The 22,188-nt window shown below is 34.4% G+C and overlaps 1 protein-coding gene across 1 annotated transcript; it reads left to right on the top strand.

The window, feature by feature from the left end:
* The first annotated feature begins 4,060 nt into the window (after positions 1 to 4,060).
* LOC119371172 (putative leucine-rich repeat receptor-like serine/threonine-protein kinase At3g14840) lies at positions 4,061 to 10,381 on the top strand. Its single transcript, XM_089717180.1, is given in 14 exon segments — positions 4,061 to 4,133; positions 4,227 to 4,262; positions 4,358 to 4,398; positions 6,223 to 6,599; positions 6,829 to 7,024; positions 7,155 to 7,304; positions 7,523 to 7,641; positions 7,841 to 8,051; positions 8,148 to 8,385; positions 8,886 to 9,042; positions 9,814 to 10,006; positions 10,009 to 10,065; positions 10,068 to 10,126; positions 10,128 to 10,381. Coding segments are annotated over 14 exon segments (1,986 nt in total). The 5' UTR covers positions 4,061 to 4,071; the 3' UTR covers positions 10,218 to 10,381.
* The last annotated feature ends 11,807 nt before the right edge of the window (positions 10,382 to 22,188 follow it).

The raw sequence follows: 22,188 nt of genomic DNA, 5'->3' as shown, positions 1-22,188 counted from the left end.
GTCTCATATAGATTAGAAAGGTATGATATATTAAGTTTTTCCTGGAAGATCTTACTTAGAAAAATATTTCAATAGTTTTGTACTTCTTTTCCTAACCATATCCATCACTTTCGACTTCAGCAGTCCATCAGTTCAAACTTTAGCAGTCCACCAATTCAGACTTAAGCAATCCATCAGTTTAGACTTTAGCAGTCCATTAGTTGGGATTTAAGCGATCCATCAGTTTGGACTTTAACGATCCATCAGTTTGGACTTTAACAATCCATCAGCTTGGACTTGACTTTAACAATCCATCAGCCTTGACTTTAACAATCCATCAGCTTGGACTTGAGCAGTCCATCAGCTCAGACTTTAGCAGTCCATCAGCGATGCGCTTAAAAAATCCATTAGCGAGGAACTTAAAAAGTGCCTCCCCTTAAATGGACTTTAATACCACAAAAAAGTTAGACTTGAAAACAGTATATGTAATTCCGACCTTAACACTCCTCTTTATCTATTGATTTAAGACAACTAAATTTATACCATAATGTGATATTAACACTTCAGTTCGCCAAGTCTAAACAGAACATTTACACATTGTTTCAGTTTGTGCTTTATTGGAAGAAACAAAAAATTAAAATACACACAACACTTAAATAGGAATAATAAATAAGGATTTTTTTCATTAAAACAAAACATAAGATGTCACACAAAGATGATTAAAAGGATCTGCTACACTAAGTGCATAAGTTCACATAAGAATCTAAACCACCTCCCCCTTCCAAAGGTAGCTCCACATTTGAGCCCTGATCCACAAGCACATTCGAAGGGATTTGGGTACCCATCCGTTGTTCGGTATCAGGATCAACCAAAGGATCTTCAGAAGGGGGATCCTAGTGAGCTGGTGAGATGGAAGGAGGATCTTCTGACACAACACCATCACCAATAAACTTGCCTTCTTCTTCTTCCTCATCATCAGGGTACACCTTGTCAACCCAGCTCTAGTCTTTGTTCGGATCTCGAGCCTTTAATTCATCCATAATTTTAGCCCTAAGGATCAGACAAGCCTTGGCTAGATCCTCCTCCACCGAGCTCTCTTGAGCCCGAAGCCTTTGAATCTCATTCTCCAACTCTTATTTTTTAGCCTCCAAAGCCTTGATCTTTTCAGCTTGGGCTTAGATCTCCTCTTGAAGTTTTTCATGTTCGGCATCCCGAACAACAATCTCTGCCTTGTACTGTGACTCCTACTCCTTCATGGCAGAGTTTAGACTCTTCAAACCTTCCTCCCCTCCATCTTTGTGTATGCCCCTTTTAACTTATTTATACGAGCATAGCTAAGGTTGTTATCATTTATTGCCTAGAAGAGACTCTAGTTGGCAAGGTCCCTCATCGCCAGATCATCCAAACACTCATACTAATGAAGATCCACGGGAAAAAGGCAATTGCGGGATATCTCATAGCTAGGTTAGTCATTTTGCAGACTACAGTTCGGTCTGTACTTCTTCAAAAAAATAGGTTCGGATATCTAGGGCCTTGCCAGTTAAGAAGGGAGAGGGAGAGGAATATGAACCGTCACTTCTCAAGGCCTCTTCCTACTGGGCTCAGTTGAAGGACTTGTAGCAATATACTCAACATGAGCAGACTCCGAGACAACACCAGCGTTATCTGTCAGAGGATCAAGTATCATCAGAGGAGTCCCCTTATCCAATCTCCCCGCTTCGGCCTTCTTATTCATCGCCTCAGCTATTTTTGACATCTTAGAAGCCTTTGCCTTTTTAAGAGCCATCTTTGCACAAAAATGCAAAAAATAAAAAAGAGAAAACTAAGAAAGGTAAGTAAAAGAGAGCAACACTTATACAAAGAGGAACTAAACTTACTAGAAGGTGAAGGGTTCGATCTCATGGGCCCGCTAAGAGAGTAAACTGGGTAACCCTTGACAGTCACTTTCCTCAGGTTCATAGATCTCAACCCCCTAGCTTTTATCAATTTCACACATTATCGATCCTCAGGGGTAGGCAAAGTTGGGAGACAATGTGTGGGGTCATTAGACCACTGGTTCGGTACCTCGAACCCACTTGGATGCCGAACTGTGAAAAACTTATATTTCCAATTTTTCAAGGAAGAAATCTTTGACTATTTAGAGAAGATGCTACAATTATTCTTCACTTAAAGGAAACAGTGGTCTTTGTTTACTCTGATATGTAGACGATAGAGTTCGCTCACCCCTCGAGCTGTAAGAACCGTCCCATCTTAGCAAGCCAACTCCACTATACCACATAGAAATCTTACACCATTATGGTGGAGTTGGCTGATGGTGATGCCGTATTCACTGAAAAAAGATTTCAGAGCCTCGGATAGAGGTAGCCAAACCCCTGATTGGAAGTCTCCTCGTATAGCATAATGGACTCACTATCTAGCGGTTCATTTGCTCTCATATACTCTAAAGGGTGAGCCAACTTATACTCTAGCGTGATGTTGTACATGGAAAATACATCAAGAAGCTCACCCTCATCGATATCAAAGGGAACGTTGGCGATTCTAATATTCTCCCTTCTACCTTTTGCTTCACCAACCCCAGATTCAACGGCTTTATCTTCAGACTGCTTAATAAAAACTTAAACGTCTTCATCGCTAGGTGAACCCATGATTCTGCCAAAAGTAAATAAAAAGTAATACAAAAAGCTATAGAACTTACTAGAGAGAGAAATAAGTTTTTAGAGAGAGACGCTCTGATATTTGGAAATGTTGAGAGTGAAGCAAATGAGGCAAGGTGAAAGCCTTATATAGGCAAGGCAGAGTACCCAAAGGTCACTACATTTAATGAAGTAATTCTTGGACTACCCCTTGACAAACGAAATGGAACTATCTTTTTCTAATAACGTCTGCAGACCAAAAAAAGGAACAAACAACAACAAAAACAAAGCATATACCATATTTGCACATAAATGACCAAATAATTAAAGGGGAACTACTAATAATATACAATGATAAAATAAATAAAAGAATAATATAAAAGATATTAGACTCCTAAATAAACTCTAATTAACAAATAAGCTAAGATTCCTACTATCCTTATCTAACGATAATTATTTCTCCGTTAATATAAATATTCACAATTCACTCAATCTTCAATTTCTGAGAGCTTAACAATTTATATATATATATATATATAATGATGAGATAGATAGATAGATAGATAAATAGATGGATAGAATAGATAAATAAGAGGAACATCATTCTCTTGACTCTATATTCTCCATTTATTAGAATAACATTTGAGTCTTGTACATGTTAATATGTTGAGCATAAAGCCCAAGAACCAGGTCATTATGCAAAGTAACAACAATTAAGGAACTTTTTTTCTATTCATTATTTGAGAGGCCAAATGAGTTAAAATAGCATTGTAAGATACAATGATAGGGGCTATAAGTCTCTTTCAGGCATACCAAATAGGTGGAAAATCCTTATAGTTGAGAGATCTCAAATCTTAGATTTTTCACTCCCCATGCTCTTATAGAAGGTGAGAAGACCAGCTAGACCACTCTTATTGATTTTTGTTTTTACTAAGAGAATTAAAGAAATTTTAATTTTGTTATAGTATGATTATTTATAAGGTTAGGTTGCACTATGGTAGTATGCACGTATGAACAAATTACATAATTAGCAAATGACCCTAAGGATGATTATGCAAAATAAAAAAATACTTGTCTATAGCGAATATATCATATAATCAGACGATAGGTAATTGTTATTTGAAAAACTGCAACCTTTTTGTTAAGAATCTCACATTGATTAAATACCCAACCTACAAAGGGTATATAAGGATGGCAAGTTAGCTAGCTAATTGGTTAGTACTAACCTTTTACCATTGGTTGGCCCAAGGCCAAATAAGCCCACATCTACATTTTCACCTCATGGGTTCTAACCTCTTACCCACTTTACCTCTACCCTTTCAATTTGTAATACTTTTATTATCTTACATGAAATAAGATTGAAATTCACTCTTAATAAATTATGAGTCTAGTATAGATGTAATTGTCCATTTTGAACATATTATTAATGGAACTACTCAAATAACATTTTTTTTGTGCAATGTGCAGTGATTTGTCCTACAACAATTTCACAACTCAAAGCACATGTCAAGAACCTAACATGTACAAAACTTCAATCTCATTTTCTCTATTTCTTTATCTTTCTCACACACACACATGGTAGCTAAATGATCAAATTTCTTGTTGTTTCCACAGAAATTTATTTGCAAGCTCCTTAATGGGCAATGTATCGTAAGTTTATTTTTTTTCTCTTTTTTTTTTTTTTGAGGATTTGAATCATTTATATGTTTATATATTCATTTATTGTTGCTTGTATTATTTTGCAGAAATACTGTTTCATGTTTAAAAAACTTTGGTTGCCCAAAAAGTAAGTAAAGTTTTGTTTTTTTTTTATTATTTTGAACTTATAATTTTAAATTATAATTTAGAGCCTAGAATAGGCCTGGGCTTATGGTTAGGTCCAACTATTACTAAAATAAGCAGAAATGGACATTGCCTAAAAGCCATAAAACTCATATGCCCTTTAACCTTTTAATTTCTATGGGCCTCGTTTATATATTGCACAACCTAAGAGGGAGAGTGAATTGGGTTTTCTAAAAATTTCACATTTTAAAAACACAAGATCAGAATACTGTTCTAGTGGAATTAGAAAGCGTTAGTAAGGATCAGTTATCAAGTTTAGAACTTCTCCACAAAGCTATTGCAAGATTAGAAAGACTCTGTGAAGAACAGTTATTATGTTTAGAACTGCTTCACAAAGCTTATGTAAGTTTAGAAAACTGATTATAACTCAGATTGTGATTTACACAGGATATAAAAGGATAGATTAGAACTTGGTATAATCACAATACAGGAATCCAGAGTTCTAAAGATAAAGCTTATTCACGTTTAGAAACAGAAACTTAAACAACTTAGCATTTCTGAAAAGATTAATAGTTGTGTAAACAGAATATAATCAAGCAACACTTCAGAAAATGAAAGAAGATAAACACAGAGATTTATAGTGGTTCGGCACTAACTCGCCTACATCCACTCCCCATGACTCATCTTTTCAAGGGTAAGAGACAAACCTTACAAGAAAATAGATCAACACCTAGATCCAACCTTTGTCCCACTAGATTTCTAAAAGTTCTAGTCAACCTCTACACCTTTCTGTTTTGCAGAGAACCGAAAACTCACATCAAGACATTAAATCTCACACAAGGAGAAGGTCGCTTAATAACTTTTTACACCATAGCTTTTCACCTAAGCTATTACATAAATATTTTTCGTTTAGAATCCTCTAGCCTACAACAGATTACAAGAATCTATATAGACAAAGAGAAATGCAATTATAAGAACAGGAAGAACAAAAAATAGATTTCAAAACAGAAGGAAAGTTCAGAACTGTTCTTCAGAAAATGTTGTTACTAGATTTCTTTTCTCTTGAAAAATATCTTTTGAAGCAAATAGATGAAAAGAAATGAAGGGGGTTGAACAGAGAGCTTTGAGAGATCTGAAACTTTAAACAACTAACTCTTACTCTTACAAAAACCACATTTTTTCAAAAGAGGAAAAACGTTTTTATAAGAGGGATGAATTTCCCGTTATAAAAGACGTTGAAGTTTTAGCTTTAATGAGTATTTTAACTTTTCGAAAATAAAATGATAGAGTATGTGAATCTTTTACAAATACTCGATTATTTGTTACAAAAAATAATTTTTGCCAAAATCTTTTTTAGTTAGGTAAATGAAATTGAAAGAGCAAAAATTTGACATTTTTTAAGGTAATTTTCGAGAATATCTCAAAAATGATTTTGAAAGAAATAAAAGAGATTTTGTGCTTATAAGGGAATATTATCTCTATCCTACAATATTTTCTAAGATGCTAACCCCCAAAAGATCTTCAATAATCTTCATGGTCTTCAAAAAATCTTGGATTATAGAATCTTGATTTCTTTAGCAACTTCCATATTAAAAATCTGCATAAAATAATTTTAGCACATACAAAAATATTAAATTTATTTGTTTCGCGTAATCATCAAAATCTCAAGATAAAATTGACCCTTGAGCCAACAATTTCCAACATTGTTTTGGAAACAAACAAAATTAATGGATTTGAAAAATAGAATCATATGTTTCTCTTAGTAACTTCAATACCATAAAATAGATTTTACTTTTATGTAACTATTTGTTGTTACATTTTGTGCTAGCTTTCTATTCTTTGCATATAAATTGTGGAGGGGAAGCAGCTACTATTAATGGAAGCTTATATGAAGACGATATAGATAGAGCTGGACCTTCAACATTCTACAAAAGTAGAACTAACTGGGCATTTAGCAATACTGGTAATTTCATGGATGATTCTAAGAATGCAGATCCCTATATCGCCACAAACACAACAGAGCTCTCCGCAGGCACTTCTACATTATACATGACTGCAGGCATTTCTCCAATCTCTCTTACTTATTATGGTTTCTGCATGGGGAATGGGAATTACACAGTTGGCCTCCATTTTGCAGAGATAATGTTTACTAATGATAATACATATAATAGCCTTGGAAGGCGCATTTTTGATATTTACATTCAGGTATGTAGCTTATCAATTTAATATAATGTCTCGATGGAATAGCAAAGCATTAAGGATGGATAATTAGCCATGGAAGGCACATCTTTGATAAGAAATTTGGTAGCTATTAGTAACTCTATTTATTGGTGGAATATTGCAATTTAGCTACGAACTAATCTAGTTGTCGATTGGCTTGAAGTGTAATTTGGATATAAAATAATTAATGTCATAGTTATGTTACCTTTGACAGAAAAAGCTTATGCAAAAGGATTTTAACATTGAGGATGAAGCTAGTGGGGCTGGTAAGGCAACTATAAAAAATTATACCACCATTGTTACAAATCAAACATTGGAGATACGCCTTTATTGGAATGGAAAAGGGACAACTAGTATTCCTACTAGAGGAGTTTATGGTCCTCTTATATCTGCCATCTCTATCATTCCAAGTGAGTTAATGACCTCTATAAGCTTTTACTTCTAGTGTAAACCATTATTAAAGTTAGAGGTATAACATTGCTTTTCTTTTTCATGCTTTCTTAAATTGAAAAATCTTTTTAATATTCTTTCCACATGTAGATTTTGTCCCCCCTTCGGAAGGTAGTAGTAGTAGTATTTCTGCAAGCACAGTAGTTGGTATTGTGGTTGTTGTAGTAGCTATCATCTTCCTAGTTCTGTGTGTCCTCTGGTGGAAAGGTTGTCTATGGCATAAAGATATAATAGACCAAGGTATTTCTCATTATTCACTTATTTGTTTATGTTGCTATTTCTGTTGTTTTCCACTTCATTTGAGATTTTTTGAATTGATACGTCAACTTTATACTCCAAGAATTATAAAATTAACTAATACATATTTATTTTACTTGGATGAAATATTATTTATTTATATAAATAATGTTTTTAGTTTTCATGAAAAAAACTCTGAGAAAAATCTATTTCTTTAACAGATTTAAGGGGCCTAGACTTAAAAACAGGTTCGTTTACATTGAGGCAAATAAAAGCTGCTACAAACAACTTTGATCGTGCTAATAAAATTGGAGAAGGTGGTTTTGGTCCTGTTTATAAGGTATCGAGTACAAAGTTACACTTTCAAAATGAAAGACCTCACACTTTGTTTAATGAAACACAACACAAAGTAATTGAATGTATTTTTAATATAAATGTTGCACTACAGATTAATTTAATACAAGTAGATTAAATGTATCCATTATGGCTGACCAAATGTAGTCTTACATGAATGTTCAAATATATCTTCTTTAATGCAGGGCCTTCTTTCAGATGGCACTATAATTGCAGTAAAGCAGCTTTCCTCTAAATCAAAGCAAGGAAATCGCGAATTTGTGAATGAAATTGGCATGATTTCTGCTCTGCAACATCCTCACCTTGTAAAGCTTTACGGATGTTGTATTGAAGGAAATCAATTATTGCTAGTGTACGAGTATATGGAAAATAACAGCCTTGCTCGTGCTTTGTTTGGTAAGTCTAACAAAAATATCCTAACTAAATATGAATAGTTATATATAATTATATATCAACCTCTTTAGGCTTACTTTAAGTATAATGACTTAAAAGGTCCTGAAGAACACCGATTAAATTTAGATTGGCCTACAAGACAGAAGATTTGTGTTGGTATAGCAAGAGGTTTGGCTTTTCTTCATGAAGAATCAAGGTTGAAGATTGTACATAGAGACATAAAGGCCACCAATGTTCTTCTTGATAAGAATTTGAATCCAAAGATATCTGACTTTGGTTTAGCCAAGCTTGATGAAGAAGATAATACCCATATAAGCACTAGAGTTGCTGGAACCTTGTGAGTTTCTGTTCACATCTTGCAATATTTATCCTCTTTTCTTTGTTCAACTTTAATTTCAAAGAAGTTACAAAAATAGATTTTTTTTCTACAATATTAAATGTGTAGAATAATTTATTTGATGTATTCTACTTCTTTACCTATAATAACATGAATAATTAAACTTCAATCCCAACTAAATCTGAGAATTTAAGTATTCTTATGCTCGCCATAACTTACTCCCCATCCTACTTTTTTACCTAGGCTTAAGATAATCCACTATACTTTGCTAGACTCACACACATGAAGTTGTGTCAATATATTACTTACAATTATATATTACGGAAAACAATATATAACTTACAATAAAATATTATTTATTGTGAAATGAGTTTCTTTTTTAAAAAAGTGAAAATGGATATACGAAGTTTCTAAATTTAAGTATATGTAAGATGTTAAACTTTTATTCAAAAAGGAAGACAAATATAAATGCCTAATATATTATACTATTGATATTGCAGTGGGTATATGGCACCTGAATATGCAATGCGTGGTCATTTAACTGATAAAGCAGATGTTTACAGTTTTGGAATTGTTGCCTTAGAAATTGTTAGTGGAAGAAGCAACACTAGTAATCGGCACAATTTGAAGAAGGATGACTTTTATCTTCTTGATTGGGTAAGAATCAAATCTCTTGTTTTCTTGCTAATTTTTCCTAAGAAAATTTCTTTCCTACACCTAGTATATAGATTGTCCCATAAACCAAGCCAATCAAACAAAGGTTTTTTTTTTTTTTTTAAATGTTAATGTTTTGTCCATTTTTCTAAGTGTGGGACTATACAAGGTATGTATAGATAAGTCTTTTCCTTTAAATTTAAATTTTTTTATTAGCTTAATATATGGATGGGTTCACACCAGGAGTAGTAATGATTTGCAAAGGAATGAAATCCAGGTAATAAATTATTCATTCTATCAAAAGGAAAATGAATATTATGCATATATTCGTAATGTAGGACAGAGGATTTTCTCAACTATATAATGGACTGAGTATAGAAGGAAAATGAATATTATGCATATATTCGTAATGTAGGACAGAGGATTTTCTCAACTATATAATGGACTGAGTATAGTTTGGGAAATCTAACCAAAATGAATTGTTTAAGCTTAATAATTGATTCAAGTTTCATTTTTGTAAAAAAAATTCAATTTAGTTTGATTTTTATTACGCCCCAAAAAAAGCTCAAATACATACTAAAATAACTTAAAACCAAACCAAATTCATAAAGCCAATTTAATTCAATTAGATTTTGATTCTGGATATAATTTGTTTGGCTCGATTTTCCTCTTAAAAATTTCAGTTTATTTAATTTGTACTAATTGGGTTTTGATTTAAACCAAATCGACTGAATGCTTATCCCTAACTATATATCTTTGTATAATTTTTCTTAGGCATGTGTTTTAAAAGAGAAAGGGAGTTTATTAGAGCTAGTAGATCCAAGACTAAGCAAAGACTACAATGAAGAACAGGTTGAGACAGTAATCCGTGTGGCTCTTTTATGTACTAATCTCTCTCCAGCAGTTAGGCCTGCTATGTCTTTAGTTGTGAGCATACTTGAAGGAAAAGCTTCAGTTCAAGACTCCAATTGGATTCAAGTGTTTTACATGACGATTTCATGGTTGAAGCAATGAGAAAACATTTTCAGCAAATCAGTGGACAAACACAATCGATAGCCAAACTCAGAGTATGCAATTGGAGAGCCCTTAGGACTGCTTCTTCTACATCTGCTAAGGATCTTTATCCAGTATCTTTAGGTTCTGAATACTGGGAAAGTAGAAATTTGATAAATAATTAAATGTACCAATTGCATGTTTTTTACTGTAATTGTAATAAAAGGACGTTTGAATATCTTGAATATGTGAGAAATCATAATTGGTTTCACAAAGTTAGACATTGTTTCATCCCAACAAAGTTATTGGTTTTATTTTTATTTTAATCTAGGAGAACTGTTGACCTGCACTTCATTTGTTTTCATGCAATAAATTCCATATGAAAGAATATTATTTGAAGAAAATTTGCATGATATTATTGAAGAATATGGACTTACATGTGTTGGAGGAGCCATCTTCTTTAGTTGGGTTTTTAATGTTGATTTAGTTAGGAACATATTGCCTAGAGTAGTTAGTTTCTTGGTTCTGAATACATCCTTTGCATGGAAAAGAAAAAAAATGATATTGTTAATGCTAGTCCAAAACATGAAGGCCGACACACCTAGAGAGCCAAAAGTGAGGCCAAAAACTGATATGGCCTTATAAGAAATTATTCAGCCCGATTACATTCCCGACCAAATATATAATATGTATATTTTGCATATATTTTAGCTACTTATTAACTTCGTGAATAGCTAATTTGTTGCATTATTACACAAACATGAGTATATCTAGGGTTAGATTATGCATAATACAAATAGGATTGTAAATATTGTTTAATTAAAACGTGAATGAAATATAAAAACCCTTTTTATCTTTTGTTTTCTCTCATGTCTCTCAATTTCTTTATATTATTTCTCAATCTCTTTTTCACCTTAGACTCTTCGTGTCTTCTTAGGATTAATCAGATTTTGCCTATATATAAAAAAACTTTAATGATGGCTCATTGAAGCCTATATATTTGCATGGGCCAACTTAGACATTGAGAAGCTAGTTTGATGATTTCTTATATCTCTTGATTGCATATTATATTGCCTAATATCTTTGGGGTGAACAATATCTTAGAATACTTAGTGGGACCACACCGAATTAGTGAAGACCATTATTTAAAATGGTGAAAAATGACAAAAACATCAATGATCCTATGGACCTCGAGGAGACTCTATATAAGCTGAATATTCATAATCACTCAAGGAATGAAAATGTTTTGACATCTTAGTTGATAATCAATCCCATGCTATCTAGAGCAAACCTCAGGAACATTTGCTCTTAGATGGCAGAAGAGAATCATATTATGGGTTCTAGTATGGTTGATTTGATTGCTATGAATATAAGATCTTTCATCTTCAACAACCAATAAACATAGAAGGATTTCTATGTGGCAATGAAGGAACTTCCTATGTTTTGGCTAAGTACAATCACACTCTGACGATAGCTCAGCCAAAATCATTAAATAATAAGGGGTGTTGGACCAACAACAACCTCCTAGCATAACTGTACATAAACACAACTCCTTAATTAGCAACAACGTATATGATACAATAGACAATATTATGCCCTTAAGGACAGTTGGACAATCAAGATAGGATACAAATTCTAACTTTTGATAGTAAGCGACATGCACAAAATATGATTTAACCATTTACTTCTACTTTAACAAAGTTAGGGTTTGAATTTCAAACGACAATTTGACTAACATACAAAAGGCCATGTGAGATGTTAAGTTTTACCTATTTTGAATAATAATCTTAAATTCACATTATTTAAGGATAAGATATCTACTCCACAATTGAACATTTATTAAGATTCATCCCACAATGTAGAGAATGTAAAGCAAATGATTGCTGAAAACTTGGGTTGTTAATTTGGTAATCCTTTAACAAAGTCAGCCTTTACGTGGAATTATTTTATCTCAAAAAATGCTTCCACTAAAGGTTAGTGGATGTTGTTGAGACAAGATATGAGATGGGTGATAATCTCATTCTCAGAGAGAAAGGAAAGTGTAAGAGAGATATCATCCTCATTATCTTCTTCTTCCTCACCATTTAACAACAGAATTTCCATTGATAAAAGTGATTATCAACCAATTGTTGATGGACATCCATTTCTCAATAAATCCGTGATAGGTAAACTATTAATCACCGAATAATCTATCATCGGTAAATTGGTTATAAATGGAATCCAATGGTTGTTGGAATTCCATTGGTAAAACTTTTGTTAGTATTTTGTAGTAGTTTCGTTGGCATATCTGTTGGCATTTTGGTGCCATATTTTTAATTTAATTATTTTTCATCGGGAAAGTATACGTAAATGATTAGTTAAACTTTTAAAAAAAAATTACTAAAAAGTCAGTGTCATGGGTAAAGTATGGGTGATCTATATGTATAATATAAATTGGTGATCTGTCGGCAAAATTTAAAGCAATTCAAAAATTTTTGTTTAATTTTGTTCTTTTTCCCAAAAATCAAGACCTATTAAAAATAACAACATATATTTTCAATTCAGCAATATCTAAAATCCCATACATTGCAAACCAAAATGCATAATTCATGAACAAACTTATAAATAGTAATTCACTAAATAACAATTAGTGCAAAAATCAAAGTTTTAAACAAAATTAATATACTTGCCATGAAAGAATATTAAGATATAATAAAGTTATAATGATCTACTAATCTACATGGATGTCATTATCATGGCCGAACTTAGTGATCCTGCCTCTATCAGTAGCATAGTCAGCATCGAAAACAACTTTTGCAGCAATTGAGGGAGAAATCTAATATGAAGATGGAGGAGCAGAGTGTGGTAGCGACATTATATATAGGGTCGGACGGTCTGGTAGTCTGGACGATATGGAAGGTACTAATATTTTTATGGATCTCTACAATCACATATGATCGCTCCATAACTCTATGCTCAAGGCCTAATGTTGCAAGACTAGATTTTTCAGCATCACTTTGGATGACCCTATAGGCAACATGGCACTATGTGAGGTTGGTTCAAACTATGAAAATTACTGAGATACTGACAAGGAACCCAAAGGAAATGAATTCCTAGAACCCCTAATCGAGTGGATCGGTTCAAAGATTAAGATGAATCCCCCTCTATGGCACCCCACATTCATACAGAAACGGAAAACACCAATAATCGAGTTAAGAACAAGATAAATGCCACAATGAGTTGATAAGTTTACCTTAATTCTTGATACAATTAGAGGATAGCAAATTCTCACTATCACTCTAATTAAGAAGAACATGCAAGAGCATGAACAATTCTGCCTTAGATTCAAATTATGCCAAAATCCCATTTTACATCTTAAGGAGGTTATTTATATGCCTCAAACAAACCTAACTCTAAAGAAGAGTATCTAACTAGGCTGCCCTAAGGCCAAAACACATGGGCCTAACTAGTACACACAAAATAGAATCATTTCCAGCCCAAAATAGACAACTTAATATTGGGCAAATTGCATGCATCATAAAAATCAGCCCAAAACAACTTAAATAAACACTTGAGCCCATATCCCTTGCATATTAATTAGACTAAAACAAGCAACAAGGGATAAGACCACGTCCAAGCACACATCCCTTACATATTAGCATGGCTAGGGTGTGCTACACCAACAGCACATGTCTCCAACATTGTAAGAAGCCTAGGTGTGCCTTCAAGTTCCACACTATGCTTGTTAAATGCCACATCATGAAGATCTTGTGTAATTTGGGCTTGAACATATAAGGATATGGCTGCCCCATGTCTCTTTGCTTGACTTCTTGTAATTTGGCCCACTAGGAAACACCAATGCATCTCCCATGTTGTTTCTCCTTGCTCCCTTGAGCTCCATGGTTGAGTGATGGTTGATCCATATCATTCCCCCTTCCTCAAAAAGATTTGTCCTCAAAACTGCATCCATGTTAAAAGGAGACAAATCACTAACATTGAAAGTGGCAGAAACACCATACTCACCTAGTAAGTCAATCTTGTAAGCATTATCATTGACGCGCTCTAAGAATTGAAATGGACCATCTCCACGTGCATCAAGCTTAGTCTTTCGTTGATTGGGAAATCTCTCCTTTCGAAGTGTATCCAAACCCAACTCCAGGCGCAAACACCATCTTCTTCCTCCCCTGATTCGCTCTGGCGGCATATTGTTTGTTCCTCTTTTCTATATTTGCTCTAGCCTTTTCATGTAAAGACTTCACCAATTCTGCCTTTTTAGCACCATCTAAACTAGAAAGCTCATGTAAAGGTAAAGGAATAAGATCCAAAACAGTTAGTGGGTTAAATCCATAAACAAGTTCAAATGGAGTAAAACCTGAAGTAGAATGTATGCTACAGTTATATGCAAACTCAACGAATGGCAAACAATCTTCCCAAGATTTTAAATTCCTACCCACAATAGCACGAAGTAAAGTTCCTAAAGTCCTATTCACAAACTCAGTTTGTCCATCTGTTTGTGGATGACACGTAGTAGAATAAAGTAACTTTGTACCAAGGTTACCCCACAAAACCTTCCAAAAATGTGAAAGGAATTTAGCATCCCTGTCAGAGACGATAGTCTATGGCACCCCATGCAACCGTACCACCTCTCTAAAGAATAAATCAGCAACATTAATGGCATCATCAGTTTTATGACAAGGAATGAAATGAGCCATTTTACTGAACCTATCAACAACTATAAAGATGCTATCTCTACCACGCCTAGTCCTAGGTAAACCAAGTACAAAATCCATAGAGATATCAACCCAAGGTGAACTAGGAAAAGACATATACAATCCATGAGGCATAGACTTAGATTTGGCCTGTTTACAAGCAATGCAAGAATCAAAAACCTTCTCTACATCTTTACGCATATGAGGCCAATAAAATGTTTGTTCAGCATGTCATAAGTCTTATGTACCCCAAAATGCCCCATCAATCCCCTACAATGAGATTCAAGTACAAGCAAGTTACGCATAGAGCATTTTGGCACACAAAGTTTGCTACCCCTAAACAAATATCTATCATGTCTATAAAATTTATCAAATGCTCCATGCTCGCATGCCATATACACATTACCAAAGTCAGTATCAGTCACATACAAATCCTTAACATACTCAAATCCAAGCAACTTAGAACTAAGAGCAGTAATGAGTACATATCTCCTTGATAATGCATCAGCAACAACATTATCTTTGCCATACTTGTATTTAATTACATAAGGGAATTGTTCAATAAACTCAACCCACTTACCGTGCCTTTTGTTGAGCTTACCTTGACCCTTCAAGTGTTTTAGGACTTCATGATCAGTATGGATGACAAACTCCTTAGGTAGTAAGTAGTGTTGCCAAACATCTAAAGTTCTCACCAAGGCATATAGCTCCTTATCATAAGTTGAGTAATTGAGTTGAGCTCCATTCAACTTCTCACTGAAGTAGGCTATTGGCTTCTTCTCTTGCATCAAGACTGCCCCAATTCCTACACCAGAAGCATCACACTCAATTTCAAAAGTATTCTCAAAGTTAGGTAAAGAAAGTATATGAGCAGATGTCAACTTCCCTTTCACGCGTGTCAAACGCTTGTTGCTGTTCCTCTCCTCACTTGAACCCAACTTCCTTTTTGATTATCCCTGTGAGTGGTGCTGCAATTGAAGAGAAATCTTGTACAAATCTTCTATAAAAGCTTGCCAACCCATGAAAACTCCTAACTTCTGAAACTGATTTGGGAGTTGGCCATTCTTTGATAGCTTTCACTTTTTCCTCATCTACCTCAATACCCTGCGCACTCACAACAAATCCAAGAAACATAAGTCTATCTATACAAAATGTGCACTTTTTAAGCTTAGTATACAACTGTTCAGACCTTAAAGCTTGTAATACTAGCCTAACATGCTCAACATGATCATTAAGAGACTTGCTATAATAAGTATATCATCAAAGTACACAACCACAAATTTTCCTAAGAAAGCTCGCAAACATGGTTCATAAGCCTCATAAATGTACTAGGTGCATTAGATAATCCAAAAGGCATTACTAACCATTCATACTAACCATACTTAGTTTTAAAAGTAGTTTTCCATTCATCACCTGGTTGCATTCTAATCTGATGATAACCACTAATTAAGTCAATTTTAGTAAAGTAAGTCGCCCCACACAACTCATCTAACATGTCATCAAGTCTAGGGATAGGGTGTCTATACTTTACAGTGATTTTGTTGACCGCCCTGCAATCAACGCACATCCGCCATGTACCATCCTTTTTGGGTACTAAAAGTACTGGAACGGCACAGGGGCTTATGCTCTCTTGCACCAATCCTTTCTCCATAAGCTCATCAACTTGCCTTTGCAACTCCTTTGTCTCCATTGGATTGCTTCTATAGGCTGGTCGATTTGGAATGGTGGAGCCGGGCATGAAGTCTATCTGATGTTCTATCCCTCTTAAAGGTGGCAATCCACTAGGCAACTCATCAGGGAAAACATCAGTAAATTCCTGCAACATAGAAACAAACACAAGGAAAACTGTCAAGGTTAATGTCAGTATCAGAAAATAAAACCTTCTTGAACCTAAGTAGCAACATGGGCTGCCTCAAGGCGATAACACACTTAACCTCTCTAGCTCTCGCATAAAAGGTTTGTTTCTTTCTCTCTTCTCTTGGTGTTTCACTTACCATTGGGCCTTTAATTTGTTTTGTATCTTTTATGGCCTCTTTCTTCCCAACCTCACTCTTTTCACTCTTTCGTTCTCTCGAACTCAAAGCCTTACTCTCACTTTTCCTCAAAGCAGAAGCCTCTCTCTCTCTCAAGCATCTTCATCTGATCAGCTTACACTTCTTGAGGTGACAATGGAGCAAGAACCACCTTTTTGCCCTCATGAACTAAAGAGTATCGGTTGTAAAACCCATCATGTAGTGCCCTTCTATCATACTGCCATGGCCTACCCAATAACAATTGGCCTGCCTGCATAGGTACTACATCGCACAAAATCTCATCTTTGTACCATCCAATAGAGAATGGCACAAGCACCTGGCGTGTCACCTTCACCTCCCCACAATCATTCAACCATTGTAATCTGTAAGGTTTAGGATGTTTGAGATATGCCAAATTCAACTTACTCACCATACTCACACTAGCAACGTTAGTGCAACTACCCCCATCAATAATAAGCATGCACACTTTTCCACGTATCAAGCATCTAGTGTGAAATATGTTCTCACATTGTTCAAGGCTCTCCTCCTTAACATGCATATTCAAAACTCGCCTAACAACTAGAGATTCTCCATGTTGAGCAAATAATACATTATGTTCTTCCATATCTGAATCAATTATCAACATCATGCAAATGAGGCACATCATCATAATCACTACATTCAGATTCAGAACTAATATTTCCATCATCCTTAGCAATTATAACCCTTTTATTAGGACATTGAGATGCAATATGCCCTTTTCCCAAACATTTAAAGCATTTAATTTCTCTAGAAGGGGTTGTAGGGTTAGAAGTACCTTTGTTACCCTTGAATGTGGTTTGGGTAACCTCTTTACCTCGAGAAGTTGATTCTGCCCTTTGGGAATTATTACCTTTGAAATCTCTTCTTTCACCTCCCTTGGGCCATTTGGATCCCCAAGTATGGTTAGAATACTTGTTGGTGAATTTCCCCTTTTTCTGCCTTCCTAACTTCATGGCCATATCTACCATCTCCTCTAGTGTATCATAGTGATACATCTCCAAAGCATCGGCAATCTCACTATTCAGACCTCCAAGGAACCTAGACATGATGATTTCTTCAGCTTCTTCCATTTTAGCTCTAGCTATGCACATCTCCATCTCCTTGTAGTAAACTTCCACACTTTTCCCTCCTTGCACTAATCTTGCCAATTTGTTGTGCAAGTCCCTAAAGTAATAAGTAGGGACAAATTTCTGGTGCATTAACTCCTTCATAGTCTCCTATTGTGGCACGGGTCGCATGCCCTTCTTTCTTCTCTTTAATAGTAATTGTTCCCACCAGAACATGGCATAACCCTTAAACTCAACAGCTGCAAGGTGAGACTTCTTCTCTTCAGAATAGTTATGGCACTCGAAGATTTGCTCAACCTTTCTTTTCCACTCAAGGTATTCTTCAGCATTGTTGTTACCATGGAATTCTGGAATTTTCATCTTGATTGATCCCAAGTCACCATCAAATGTACTAACTTTAGGATTATTGACCTCTTCATCTTCAGGAGTTTGAAATCTAATTGGAGTAGTATGAGGACGAGCTCTTGTTGCAGTAGAGCTTTGAGCGGCTTTAATTTCCTGCAACTACTCTCTCATACCTTGTAGGAAATTGTTGTAGTTTCGAAACTGCCCTTGAATTGATTCCATAAATAGCTTCAATTGGGGATCTTTAATTTGATTTCCTTCCCCGCTAGTTTCTCCAGAGTTGCCTGCACTCATGATTAGTACTTAAAAATAGAAATCACAAAAGAATAGTGTTAAGGTAAAAACACTCCCTCACGTGTTTACACTCCTTATCACTCCTTGCAATTCCTCCAATTGTACTTCAAAATTTCCAGGCCAACCAACCAACTAAAAGAACGCTTAGAACACAAGGAAATAAACCTTAACAAAGAAAAGTAAGCACAAATTCTAGAAAGAACACTCAAAATGAAATGGACAATAGCACAAGAACTAGATTATGTACTACTTGATTATATCAGTTTAGAGTGCAGAAACAAGCAAACACACCCTAATAATGTAACAGAAGCAAAGAAGGTACAAACAAAGAAAATACAACTGAAATTTAAAAAGATGAATTCTGGATATAATGTATGAATTTAGTTCACTACAAAGCAAACCAAATATGGACCTAATTTAATTCTACCCAATCAAAGCAAGCAAGCAATAAAACCAAAATTTCAAATTTGACGCAAAAATTATAGAGTGAATCACAAGTTGATTAATTTTAACTCTAAAAATGCATGCTTGTGCAATTAAGTGTAATATAGGCTGTCCTAGCAAAATAATAAACTGTTCCAACAATGACTTTTTATTTTCTCAAGACAAGATCCCAAATCAAGTCAAAATATGCTACCCTTCAAATGAGTGTAAGATAGGCTGTCAATAAGTTCCCAAATCAAGTCAAAGTATTCTGTCTAAGCTGTCCAAATTAGAATATTTAGGTTGTCCAACAATGACTTTTTGTGTTTTCCAATTCAATTTAGTAGGTAATGGCTTTATATTTAGGTTGTCCAGCAATGACTTTTGTGTCTCCCAATTCAATTTAGTAGGTAATGGTTTTATATTTAGGTTGTCCAGCAATGACTTTTGTGTCTCCCAATTCAATTTAGGTAGGTAATGGCTTTAACAACATCTGACTTACCTCTCTTTTTTTTTTTTTTTTTTATTGATCAATAAGATTCAAGAAGACAAACAAATCTCCAGATTTGGTATTTAATAACTTATAAATTCTTAATAACGTAATCAATTGATTTTTTTTTTCAATAAAAAAGCAAACAACAAGTAGATCCAAAGAGAAAACTCAAATCCAAGAACATCTAAAGAGAAGATTCTAAATCCAAAAAGATCTAAAGAGAAAATTTCAGATCCAAGAAGATCTAAAGAGAAAAGTCCAGATCTAAGAAGATCTAAAGATAAGAAGTCCAGATCTAAGAAGATCTGAAGAGAAAAGTCCAAATCCAAGAAGATCTAAAGAAAAAAAAATCCAGATCTAAAATGAAAGCAAGTACTAAGACAACATCAAAGGAAATCCAGCAACTAGAAAACTCAAATTCCTAAACTAAGATAACAGAACTTACCTTAAATCTTTGATTTGGCTCTGATACCAAATGACAAGGAACCCAAAGGAAATGAATTCCTAGAACCCCTAATCGAGTGGGTCGGATCAAAGATTAAGATGAATCCCCCTCTATGGCACCCCATGTTTGTACAGAAACGGAAACACCAATAATCGAGTAAAGAACAAGATAAACGCCACAATGAGTTGATAAGTTTACCTTAATTCTTGATGCAATTAGAGGATAGCAAATTCTCACAATCACTCTAATTAAGAAGAACATGCAAGAGCATGAACAATTCTGCCTTAGATTCAAATTATGCCAAAATTCCAGTTTACATCTTAAGGAGGCTTTTTATATGCCTCAAACAAACCTAACTCTAAAGAAGAGTATCTAACTAGGCTGCCCTAAGGCCAAAACACATGGGCCTAACTAGTACACACAAAATAGAATCATTTCCAGCCCAAAATAGACAACTTAATATTGGGCAGATTGCATGCATCATAAAATCAGCCCAAAACAACTTAAATAAACACTATGAGCCCATATCCCTTACATATTAATTAGACCAAAACAAGCAACAAGGGATAAGAGCCCAAAACAACTTAAATAAACACTATGAGCCCATATCCCTTACATATTAATTAGACCAAAACAAGCAACAAGGGATAAGACCACGTCCAAGCCCACATCCCTTACATATTAGCATGGCTAGGGTGTGCTACACCAACATCACATGTCTCCAACATTGTATGAAGCCTAGGTGTGCCTTCAAGTTCCACACAACGCTTGTTAAATGCCACATCATGAAGCTCTTGTGTAATTTGGGCTTGAACATATAAGGATATGGCTGCCCCATATCTCTTTGCTTGACTTCTTGTAATTGGCCCACTATGAAACACCAATGCATCTCCCATGTTGTTCTCCTTACTCCCTTGAGCTCCATGGTTGAGTGATGGTTGATCCATATCAAATACCTTATAACCAATGCAATAGATCCCTTGCTTACTACACCCACTGGCAGACTAGATGAATATCTTTGCATTTTTTTATTGGGGTAGACCTCTATCTTCAGACTAATGTGAGGAAGCCTTTATAAGAGACTTTGTGTATGAGCCCTACAAATCATAACAACAACCAACTTCAAAGAAATTACATGCATTTAGAGGAATAAAAGGAGGAATCATTCCTTTACACACACACACACACACACCACACCACACACACATATATATATTATATATATATATATATATAGGTTGTTAATCTTAGCATGAAATTGCATTTAAAGATTGCCCACATGTCTCCCTTAAAAATGTCCACACAAAACTTAGAAAAAAAAATGACTGATATGTAAGCTTTGATGTTTAACCCATTAGGAAAAAAAAAAATATTTAGCAATCCAACTTTTTTGACTGATATGTAAGCTTTGATGTTTAACCCATTAGGTGATTCGGATGTTTTCAACCTTGAAATTAATTAAGTTAATAATTAAATTGCTGAAATAAATCCTTCTAAAAGTAACGGTACACATGTAGTCGTTTTCTAAAACCTAATATCTCTATTAAATACAATTGAATTATTAGGTAATTTGTTAGACATGATATATTAATTAGCTTCATTTCTTTCACATGTGAGTATAGAATGACAAATGATGCAAAAAAACTTACTAAAAAACTAATATTTAGTTCATCATTATTAGTTCATTTTAGAAAGCCACAAATTAAGTGATAACTAGCAAAGACTAATATGTACAAATAGCATTATTAATATTTCATGGGAGTAAACAAGAGAAAATTACTATTAAGTCCCTATATAATGGTCAAATGCACTAGTTAAGACCTTCTTTTCCTAAATATATTATGTTCCTAAGTTTTGATCCCGTCAAACACTTTAGTCCTTTATCCATTTTTGGTGCATTTAATCGTGGGTTAAACCCTAAAATACTGGTCATATATAAAAGAACTTTAAATGACGAAAATTGACCCTAACTTTTGCTCTCTCCAAGGAAAAAAAGAAAATAAAAAATGAAAATCATTATAGCAAAATTGTTAACCTAATATGATATTTTCCTTTTTTTTATCTGCACAATAATGTTAAGGAATTAATTTTTTATCATTTAATAATCGTATTCTTCATCATTATCATCATCGAAGGTATAAAACCACTTTAGAATCCTAACATAATGATTGGTGCTACTTTCCTTCGAAGTGCACCAAATCTAATATCTCCAAATCGAAGAAAGTTAACCAAAAATCCAAAAAGATATCTTCTAGTGAAACTGCTGTTGCTATCAACCCCCGTAGATGATTTTGACCTACCCCTTCACAGACTATTCCATGTGTGCTCTCCCAACTACTTCTGATGA

The sequence above is a fragment of the Jatropha curcas genome, unplaced genomic scaffold, assembly GCF_041381405.1.
Source record: "Jatropha curcas cultivar XTBG-Jc1 unplaced genomic scaffold, XTBG_Jcur_1.0 HiC_scaffold_1099_pilon, whole genome shotgun sequence".
Taxonomy (NCBI): Eukaryota; Viridiplantae; Streptophyta; class Magnoliopsida; order Malpighiales; family Euphorbiaceae; genus Jatropha; species Jatropha curcas.
The sequence above is the reverse complement of the archived record's forward strand: the minus strand, read 5'-3'. Positions and strand labels throughout refer to the sequence as shown.